The sequence below is a fragment of the Arvicanthis niloticus genome, chromosome 9 (genome assembly GCF_011762505.2).
Source record: "Arvicanthis niloticus isolate mArvNil1 chromosome 9, mArvNil1.pat.X, whole genome shotgun sequence".
NCBI lineage: Eukaryota > Metazoa > Chordata > Mammalia > Rodentia > Muridae > Arvicanthis > Arvicanthis niloticus.
Genome location: NC_047666.1, coordinates 65,789,759 through 65,800,816, shown reverse-complemented (window position 1 = coordinate 65,800,816; position 11,058 = coordinate 65,789,759). Strand labels below are relative to the sequence as shown.

Genomic DNA, 11,058 nt, shown 5'->3' with positions numbered 1-11,058 from the left:
CACACACACACACACGCATGGAAGCAAAATACCCATACACACAAAATAAAATAAAAATATAAAGAAGGGCTTGATGTCCCAGGGAAGGGGAATGCTAGAGGGGAGAGGCAGGAGTGGAGGGGCATCCTCTTAGAGGCATGGGGGGGATGGGAGGGAGTTTGTGGAGGGAAGACTGGGAAGAGGGATAGCATTTGAAATGTAAACAAACAAAATGAATAATAAATAAAAAACAAAACAAAACGAAAAATAGAAAGAAGGGCCTGGAAAGATGGCTTGGTACTTAAGAGTGCTTACTGCTAGCCTAGTAGAAAAACTATCCCGGCAGAAGAGTGTCTCTCCCTTTGCTTGCTCAGCCTCTCTCACGCTATTGGTTGATCTACCCTGTTGCTGCTGCTTGCTTCGCTGTTATCAGAGCCAAGCTTCTGCTGTAGACTAGAGGCTCTCCAAGAAACTTCCCAGCTTCCAGTGCCAGATTGGGACTACTGAGGCACTGGGGCACTAGCCTCAAGGACGGACGGAGTGGCTACTGGGTTCTCAACACTCAGGTATGAGTCTGCTGCTGTTGCTCTTTTAAAGCTGACTTAATAGTTTAGGGGTGTGTGTGGGGGGGGTTCATTCAGTCCTATGGTTCTGTTCCTCTAGAGAACCACCCATATTCAGAATGAATCTTCTCTCAGTTAAACCTCTCTAGAAACACCTTCACAGACTGAAAGTTATACTGCTATGAAGAGACAGCACAGCCACCGCAACGATTGTAAGAGAAAACATTTAACTGCATGCTTGCTTACAGCTCCAGAGGGTTAGTCTGTTGTCATCATGGTGGGGAGCATGGCAACAGGCCCATAGGCACTGGAACAGCTGAGAGCTACATCCTGATCTGCTGGCTGAGAGGCAAACACACTGGACCTTAAGGCCACACCTTCTTATCCTTCTCAAACAGCACACGCCCTGTGACTAAGTATTCAAATATATGAATCTATGGGGGCAATTCTCATTCAAGCCACCATGCAGACATACCCAGAGTTGTGTCCCCTAGCTGACTCCATATTTAGTAACTTGGTACTGAAGACTTTATGTGTGTGTGTGCATGATCACATGCACATTAAGATGAAACCTAGGGCCTCACACACACTAAATGCATGCTCTACAACCAAACTACACCTCCAGGCCCATTCGTGATTCTAGACTTGTACTGTATCATACGGTCATTGAACATTTAAGTCCAGCTCACTTGAAATAAGGTTGGCTTAACAACCCACCTTGCATTTGAAAAGCAAGTGTTTTCTATATAGAAAACACTGTGACACATCTTAGTTATTTCTGTGTCAGTTACATTGTTGGACATAAATAATATTTTGGATCTGTTTGGTTCAACAAAATAACTTATAAAGTCAATTTGTTTCATCTTGCTTTTTTCACATATATAATTTTTCACAATATAATTTGGATATATATATATATATATATATATATATATATATATATATATATATATATATATATATGTTTACCGAGGGCCTAACTGTATACCTATGTAGCCCTGGATAGCCTAGAACTCATTTTCTATACTATGCTCATCTTGAACCTGTGTTGGTCTTCCTGCCTCTCCGTCTGCATTTGGAGATTATAGATTGCACCACCACGCCTTGCTTATCCATTTTGTTGTTATTGTCAGGGATGGAGCCCAAGGTCTCACAAATACTGAGGCTGTGCTATACTGATGTGCTGTATCCATGATTCTCACTACTGAAATGTTTGAACCTGCCTGGAAAACGCCATTGTATTTCTATTGAGCAACCACTAGTTTCAATAGGTGACACAGCTTGCTCCTCTAACATGTATAATCTAATTCCGGCATCTTTTAATGATATCAGGAAGTTATGTCTAATCTAAATCCCTGTGAATACAAATATACATATATATATACATATATATATATACATATATATAAATATACATATATATGTATATAAATACACATGTGTAATATTCATGTATATGTGTGGGTCTGAGTTCCACCCCGCCACAGGACATGGCTTTTTGAGAGGCAAAATGCAGGGAGCTTGACTGCCCTTATCCCACACCAATGCCAATGGGTGCTGGGCTGTTCTGTGGCTGGAAAAACAAAGTCAAAGCTGGGATTCTCAGACCCCCAGGCACCCAGTCGTCCCTGGGGTGCAGCGCAGAGGAGTCAGGAACAAAGGATAGAGAAGGATCCCTCAATGAGGCCAGGACCAGAGGCTCCCAAACTCCTGGACGTCTAGGCGTTGCTGAGTTGCAAGGAGTGGAGCCCAGGATCCTTAGGCTGAGGACAGCGTCTAGTTGGCAGGCTGGAGGAAATGAGAGCTCCGGCTTAGCTCAGTGGTGATTGTCCTGAGCTTGGTAGCAGTTGTAGCTGGAAGCGCAAAGAGGCCCTCTGTGAGAGACTTAACTGCAGGTCTGTAGTCAAAGGCTTTCTTCATGGCAGATCTTGATGAAAGAGACAGTCCTTGGTTCCAAACTGTTCATCGTGGAATATAGATACATACCAATTTCTCAGGGTGGACCTGAGACTAAATACCTTTTGCAAAGAGGAATACCCAGGAAGGGGAGCTTATTGGCTAAACCCTCAGGGCCTCTAGGTACCTCATTAGCATGGAGAACTCTGTTTGGGGCTATGTGACCAATGTGAGGAGCATGACACATGTTCCAGACTAAGAATCTGGCAGGGAGTGGGGAGCTAAGTACCGTCTCAGGGGTATACCCACCAAGTCTCCAGGGGCTCAAACCAGCTCTACCTTACCAAGCTTCCCGGCATGGTTTACAGTCCCACATATATGTATACATACAGTCTCACTAACCCAAGCTAGCCTCAAACTTACTATGTAGCCAAGGATGACCCTGGACTTCTTATTCTCAAACTTATTGTTCAAACCACAGGCGAGAGCTAAAGGCATTTTTTTTTTTTTTTTGCCTTTAAATATCTTTATACCTTTCAGTATTCATTTCTTAATGCTGTATAGTGCAGCTCTTGCCTTTGCTCATAGGATGAGGGAGGCCTGTGGGCTCAGTGAAATCTCCCGGGGATGCCATCTACCACATAAGGAAACTCCCAGAATATTCGAGGAAGGGTGTGTTATTCAGAGCTGGACAGACAGCTCCCTTGAGCCGCTGGAAGGTTGAGAGCAGCCAACTCTATTTCAGGCTTTGTCCTCTGGGCCTTCAGATCTGCTGAAGGCATGAATGATGCGACTTTTGAGAAGTCTCCTGCCCAGCAAGGGTCCCAGAAACCCAGTGCCACTTGTGAAATCTATTACCAAGAGAGGAAACTGTCCTGCTTCCATGCTAAAAGAAAGAGCTTCCAAAGGCTCACATTTGGTATCAGTGACTCTGGCCTGATCCCTCCACTCTGTGGAGGTCAAAGCCAGGGTACAGAAAGGATGGTGGCCTGTCTTGGTATGAAAATGGGCTGAGCAAGGGATGTGGAATTCAGATGTCTCTGCTAAAATTACCACAGCTTGGCCTCAGCAGGTAAAAGTGCTCGCCACACAAGCCTGACCAACTGAGTTCAATGCCCAGAACTTATGTACTTATGTGGAAGGAGAGAACTGAGCCCCAAAATTGTCCTCTCTCTCTCTCTCTCTCTCTCTCTCTCTCTCTCTCTCTCTCTCTCTCACACACACACACACACACACACACACACACACACAAAGGCAAACATGAACATACATAATGGACACACACAGAGGCAAACATGAACATACATAATGTGTCATATCTTTGAGAAAGAGGAAAGAGAGAAGAGAGAGAGAGAGAGAGAGAGAGAGAGAGAGAGAGAGAGAGAGAATTCCCATGATCTGATGGGAACAGGTAGGGATTTTTGAGAGCCTTCTCCAGGCTGTTTGGCTTTCCAGCCCTCACAAACTGCAAGGTAGGGCTGGAGGGATGACTCAGTGTTTATGAGCACTGGCTGCTCTTCCAGAGGTCCTGAGTTCAATTCCCAGCAACCACATGGTGGCTTATAAGTATCTATAATGAGATCTGGTGTCCTCTTTTAAAACAGGAAAATCCTTCAAGGTCAATAGCGCTCTTTATGAAGTTGTCTGCCTCAGGTACTTTATTATAGTAATGAAAAACTGTCTAATACAGTTTCCCAACTTTATTCTTTCTGTCGGTTCGGTTTAACCTCTTTTGTGTATAGTCAAGTAGCTAGTAAGTACTCAGTAGATCAGTAGCCTCTGAGTGGCTCCTGTAAGGTTGTCCAAGATCAACACAACAGCTGCACCCGGGGAACTTGCCAGAAGCAGGACTCTCAGCCTCACCAGATCTAGCCATCCAGAAAGAACATCTGAGTGGAAACCAGCAGTTTGTGTTTTAATGAGTTCTCTAGGGGATTTGGACACCTCATATAGCTTAACAACCAATCCCTTCAGGACCCTGTCCCTCCAGGTGAAGTCAATGGGGCTTTTAATTGTTTTTGTTTTTATGGTGTGTGTGTGTGTGTGTGTGTGTGTGTGTGTGTGTGTGTGTGTGTGTGTGTGTGTGTTTTAAGAGTCTTGCTTTGTTTCAATGGCTGGCCTGGAGCTCACTGTGTCACCCAGTCTAGACTGGAACTCACATCTGCTTCTGCCTCCTGAGTGCTGGGATTATTACAATCTGGTCCTTCTCCCCTCCCCACAAGCCTTCAGGAGCTCTTCATTCTCATGGCTTTCAATATCCACCAGATCTGGGCTCCCCTTAGGCTTGCAGCAGTTCAGACTGCTTTCATGCAACCTGGCTCCTGGGACCAAGAGTGGAGGCTTAGAAGGCTTCCTGTACATCTGTGAAGCTGTTGGCATTCAGCGGGGTACTGGCTGTTTCAGGGTTCAGCTTGCTAAGTATGTGCAGAGAGGGGCTCTACCCTTCCATCTCTTCTTTCCCTGAGATCTCCAGGTATGAGGTAGGAGGCCCTTTGGGCAGACCCAGTTGCTGGGCACCTTACCCCTAATGTCCATTCCTCACTACCTCACTGAAGGTCTTCAAGAACTCTATATTTATCAGTATATGAGTGTGGAAGTTGGGGTGTCTGTGGTCACCAGCTGGCTATATGGTAAGATAACCTAGGCAGTGTCGTCTTCAAGGCCCCAGACCCAGATCCATTGTCGCCCCCAGGTCTCCAAAGCCCACTGGGTGCAGAGTTTCAAGAGGGCTGCTTCCTTATCCTTGGCTTGCCCAGTGGACAAGAGAGTCCTGGTTATGTACCAGATACTTGTCCATCATGGAAGAGGCTGGCCCAGAGAGAACTATGGGAGGGTGCTGAGGTGAGGCAGATGTCCTTATTGAGGCTAGGAGTCTTTTGTGTTGGTGGGGCTGGGGGGCTGGGTCTGCCAGGGTGGAGATCTAACGCACTTTCTGTTCTTTTATACTCTAAGGACATCGAGTAAGCAAATTGCTCTCAAAAGCCCCAGTAGGATGCTTATCATCTCAGCACACGGGAGCCTAAAGATAAAGAATCATCGGTTTGAAGCCAGCCTGAACTACATAGTGAATTGCTGTTGAAGAGAGTAGGGGAGAGGGGAAAAAAGAAATGTGGGGTGGGGTGTGACGAGAGGTGCCACAGTTCTGGATATTCAAGAACATGGTACTGGGCCAGCAAGATGGCTCAGTGATAAAGTCACTTGCTGCCAATTCTAATGACCCGAGTTCAATCTCCAGGGCCCACTTGGTGGGAGGAGAGAATAGACTGCACAAGTTGTCCTCTGACCTCACACACGCGCACGCGCACACACACAAGCACACACACACACACACACATACACACGGTTTAAAGTCAAAACACAGAGCTAACAGTTATTTCACTCTGGTGAGAACTGTTGTCTGTCACGTGGATGACATGCTCTGTTGGGGGGACAGACGTGAGAAGATGGCAGACAGTACGAGGCCAGAGAGCGGTGTGGGCTGGTCTTCCTCCTTTATAACAGCTTGCTCACACGCTTTGAGAGACCAGTATTCGTTCATTCTGTGGGGAGGGGCTGTGCCCACAACCTAATAACCTAATAAGCCCCCATTAGACCCCATCTCTCTCTCTCTCTCTCTTTTTTTTTTTTGGTTTTTCGAGACAGGGTTTCTCTGTGTAGCCCTGGCTGTCCTGGAACTCACTCTGTAGACCAGGCTGGCCTCGAACTCAGAAATCCACCTGCCTCTGCCTCCCAAGTGCTGGGATTAAAGGCGTGCGCCACCACGCCCGGCTAGGCCCCATCTCTTAAAGCTCCCCCACCATTCACAGTACCACACTGGGGACTGAGCTTCTAAATCCTAGCAAGCCTTCTATGACCTTCTGTATCTGGCCACTTTCACTTAGCATGTTTCTCTTTTGCAAAAGTGTCATTGTGAGGAGCTAAGTAGCTATGGGGTTCACTGGGTCTACAGGCCTGTCTGAGGCTAGACCAGGCTGGAACTCACAGAGATACATCTGCTCCTGCCTCCCGGGTTCTGGGATTAAAGATATGCAACACCACACTTGGCTCATAATCTCACTTTTAAGCTTCCCAACGGAAGCTCCTGGCTCCCTTCCCTCTTTTTCTAAAGCCGCCTGTCGCTGTGTGCATGACTTCCATGGGTGTCTTCTCCTTCCTCCCAGCACTCTGAGCCTCACAGCTTGCCTGCTCTGTGGTTTCCTTTTAAACTGTAATAACTTGTCCTTGAGCTTCAAAATTATTTTTCATTGTAATAAAGCACACACACAAAATGTATCATTTTTACCAGTTATAAGCGTGAGGAGAGTCGTGGGCATTAACAACACTCTCCATATTACGCTGCCATTACCACTATCCGATTCCAGAATTTCTTCATCATCCCAACAGGAATTCTGTGCACATTAAACAACCATCCCTGGTCCCTCCCACAATCCCCTGGTGCTTCTCTACTTTTTCTGTGAATTTGCCTATCCCAGGACTTCATCTATTATGTAGTCTTTTGTGCTTGGCACGGGTGTTCTCCAGTTGTATTGTCATTGTAGCGTTTATCAGTACCCTGCTCCTTGTTATGAGCGAATAATAGGCACTTCATTCTGTGGATGATGGCGGAGATTCATTTAGAAGGCCTACACTATGCCACTGCCTGGCAAGAATTTCACTTAATGTTATTTTCTTTATCTCAGGTATTTATAGCCTAGTGGTTTCCATCGTAGAAAACAAACTCAAAATCCAGAGGGGAGAGGTTACTTTCACACAGGGCTCGCAGCTGCTGAGTGGCTGAGCCAGTGCTAGCTAAACTCTGTGGTGTTTCAAATTTCAAGTGCCTGCAGAGCTTTACAAATGTGGAAGTGGGGGGGCTCAGAGAGATGGCTCAGCTTTTAAGGGTGCTTGCTGCTCTTCCAGAAGACCCCAGTTCAGTTCTCAGCACCCATATCAGGCAGTCCTCAACTGCCTGTCACTCCAGCTCCAGAGAATCAGATGCTTTCTTCTAGGCTCTGTGGGCACAGAGGCGCTTAGATGCATTTAGAATGCACGTGCACAAAGCCACACACAACGGCACACAAACACATTAGGAAAAGTTAAATATTTTGAACAAAAGAGAAATGGAGTCAGGTTTGTGGTCAAGAAGGCAGATGACCAGCTAGAGCAAGCACCCACTTGAGAATATGTTAAGGGAGGCGCTAAGAGAGGGTCCCCCACCATTTGATTTCTGTCCCTGGAGCCACCCATCCTGGCACTCTCCAGCAGGCTCTGCTCTTTGCTACCTGCACCTCAGTCACAGAAGACTCCTGACTGTTGCTTTTTGTGGGCCTCCACTTCATGTCTTGTCTCTGATCCACAGTCAATGCTCAGGCCTCTGCAGTGAACAGCCACTCAGGCCCAAGGCCCTCAGATCACTCTCAGATGACTGCTGCCTTTCTGTAGGGCTCTCTGAGATACCATGGCCAGCAGACTGATGCTGTCTGAGGAGCAAGAAGGCAGCTTGGGGGCTGGAGAGATGGCTCAGTGGTTAAGAGCACTGGCTACTGCTCTTTCAGAGGTCCTGAGTTCAATTCCCAGCAACCACATGGTGGCTCACAACCATCTGTAATGGGATCTGATGCCCTCTTCTTATGTGTTTGAAGACAGCTATAGTGTACTCATGTAAATAAAATTAAAAAAAAAGAAGGCAGTTTGGTTCAACACGACAAGGTAGCTGGTGTTGGTTCAAACAGTAGCTAGTGTTGGTTCAAACTTTGGGAGTCTGACCCCCGAGTAGTTTAATGTGGGCATATTTAAGAACAGCATAATTGGGTGGAGATTTTTCTGGTGAAAATTAACTCAATCCTGTGTACACAGCAAAGCTTAAGACATGACAGCATCAAGACTTTGCGAAGTATAAGAGATGTCATCTATGAAGATGGAATAATCCTATAGATTAACAGAAAAACAAGCTTGTGATAAGGGTCAGGGGAGGATCTGTGTGGTCTCAGACACACAGATTAGTGCAAAGGGCACCAGGCTGTTAACCAGCCTTCTGGGCAGAAAACAGGTTCTTCATCTCTTGCTTTGAAGAGACAACCAAGTGTGTTTACCATTCCTGTTCCCTAGGTCTTATCTGTGAGCACAAGGGCCTCAGGGCCCTGCACCTTTCACCTTGAGTATCTATTTCATTCCACTCTTGCCATGCTAAGGAATGGCTGCCTTCCTCAGGCCTGATGCTCCTGTCCCCAGTACCATCTGCCATCAAATTCTGCAGGGGAACTTACAAGCAGTATTAGAACGACCCAAACAGTTGTGTCCAGGAATCTATCAGTCCATGGGGAAGATTGGCAATGAGGTTAAATTTTTGCTGAAGAGATTTTCTGTCTGTCCCCTAACTAATCTCAGTGTCATTGTGAGTGTGTTCTGAGAATAGAGACAACTTTTTTTTTTTTTTTTTTTTTGTATATGATAGGAATTGAACTCTGGACTTCACTCTTACTAGACAAGTGCTCTACTACTGAGCTATATCCCCAGCCTGCAATTCCTTGCTTCCCTTTCTTACCATGCCCCACCCCACATGCCCCTCACCACTCCATCCTTAAGAGCTGGAACCTACCGGTATTCTAGCTGCCCTACCCTCTCTCCCTGCCCCAATCACCCCCACACTATGATGAGTCTTCCAAGAAAAACACAGAACAATTCAGAGCTCCAGAAATGTCTCCAGAAGCCCGATACAGAGGTGGCTTGAGGCTGGAGGATGGTCGAAAGGTTATTGTGTAGGCCCAAAGTCGTCAGTCTCCTGCAATCTCTTGCTGAAAGAGGCTAGGCTGCAAACCCTAAGGCCCACTATGGTCTCCTTTAGATATATCCAGGTCTCCTTTTCCTCCTCTCTTCTGATGTTTTAGCAGGTCGTGCCTTGGATAGGTAGTGGACGGGTATGGCAAGCCGGTCTTTAATCAGGGTTTGGTAGTCCTTCACAAGGTCTTCACTCAGGGGCACGGCGGGCTGCCGAACCAGTTTCAGGGCCTTCTCCTGGTAATGAGGCTGCAGATTTGGGCAGGGCCAGTTCTTGCTGCAATCATTGGGAATTGGGTTGGGTAGGAACCGGAGGCCCCAAGGCACAAGCCTTCCACCAGTAGATATGTACTGGGACCTGTTGGGAAAGTGGTTCAGAGACAACAAAAGTCAAGGGATGGTGCCAGGCATGGTAGAGAGAGAAGGAAAGATGATGATTTCTACCAGCTATTCAGGGCTCAGACTATATGCCACACAGCCTACACTTTAACTGTGTACTGTGGCAATAGATGAACCCCAGCATCTAGCTGAACACCTCTCATCCTTTGCACAATTGTATAGAAAGCACCTAGGGTTTTTTCCTTAAATATGCTTTTTGTTACATATTTTATTATATTAATTTTACTATTTTAGGTATGTGAATGTCTCGCCGGCATGTAACTACTTGTTAGCATGGTATCAGCGGAAGTCATTAGAGGGAGTGAGATCTCCTCCCTCAGACTAGACTTTGAGATGATTGTGAGCTGCCATGTGGGTGCTGGGAATTGAACTCCAGTGTTCTTAACTGCTGAGCCATCTCTCCAGCCCTTCACCTAGATTCTTTTTATATCTGTATGTGGTGCTAGGGATCGAACCCAGGGTCTTAGATGTGCGCGGTCAGCACTCCACCACTGAGCTACACCCTCATCCAATTATCCGCTCTTTGTTTTCTTCACTCTTCTTTCCATCTCAGTATGTGGTCCATGTTGGCCTCCATCTTGAGATCTTGCTCCACCTTCAGAGTGCTAGGATCGCAGGTTTCTACCACCCTGCCTGACTCTCTTTCAGGGTTCTGTCTAGATTCCAGCTGTTCTTCACATCTCCCCTGTTCTACCAATGCAGTGTATACAGGAAAACCGCCGAGCTCAGCGTAGCGTAGCAGATAATCTCCTCTTCACTGTTGGCCTGTAGTGTTAAATTGAACAGTAGCACATTGACTTAAAAACAAAACAACAACACGGTTGAATAGTAGCAGATTTTCTGTGCTTCAACAGGATTTGTGCTCGGTTCAGCAGATATTCCTGTTTGCTGCTTTGAGCCCCTGGCACGGTAGGCAAGAAACTATATTCCTGACCCATGTCCCCACCCCTGTGATCTTTTGAAAAATTCCCCAGGGATATAGCCCAGCAGTAGAAATCTTGCCAAACACGTACATGACCTTGAGTTTCTATCCAGAGAGTCCTAGGGATTAAGATAGATTCTCATATAGCCTAGATCATGCCCAGTTATGTGGGGCAAGGCATTGAACCTAGGACCTCACGCATGCTAGGTACTCTACCAACTGAGTTTATGCACCTACCCACCCTCTTTTCTGAAAGAGGGTCTCATGTAACCCAGGCTAGCATCAAACTATGTAGCCAAAGATGGCCTTGAACTTCTGATCCTCGTACCTTAGTCTCTCCCAAGTGCCAAGATTATAGGCATGTCCCACCATGTCCCACACAATTGTATGACTCTTTCTGAAGATGCCCATATGACACACACTACTCACCATGTATGGACAGCAGAGAAAGCTAGGGTCCCCAAGGTGACTCACCTCAAAAAGTCGCTAACCTTTAGTGCCATATTTTAAAAGTTATATGTGGATATATACATGTGTGTATGG

General features: G+C 46.4%; 1 protein-coding gene and 1 long non-coding RNA gene across 2 annotated transcripts in view; one reads left to right on the top strand and one right to left on the bottom strand.

The window, feature by feature from the left end:
• Nucleotides 1-609: 609 nt before the first annotated feature.
• Nucleotides 610-11,058, top strand: part of LOC143443547 (uncharacterized) — a 26,639-nt gene continuing 16,190 nt past the window's right edge. Inside the window, exon 1 of the long non-coding RNA XR_013112640.1 lies at nt 610-754. This is a non-coding gene — a long non-coding RNA (uncharacterized LOC143443547). The remainder of the gene's footprint in view (nt 755-11,058) is intronic.
• Tex52 (testis expressed 52) overlaps nt 7,504-11,058 on the bottom strand; it is a 10,545-nt gene continuing 6,990 nt past the window's right edge. Inside the window, exon 3 of the mRNA XM_034512519.2 lies at nt 7,504-9,552. Within this exon, the coding sequence (XP_034368410.1) occupies nt 9,258-9,552 (295 nt within the window). The 3' untranslated portion in view covers nt 7,504-9,257. The remainder of the gene's footprint in view (nt 9,553-11,058) is intronic.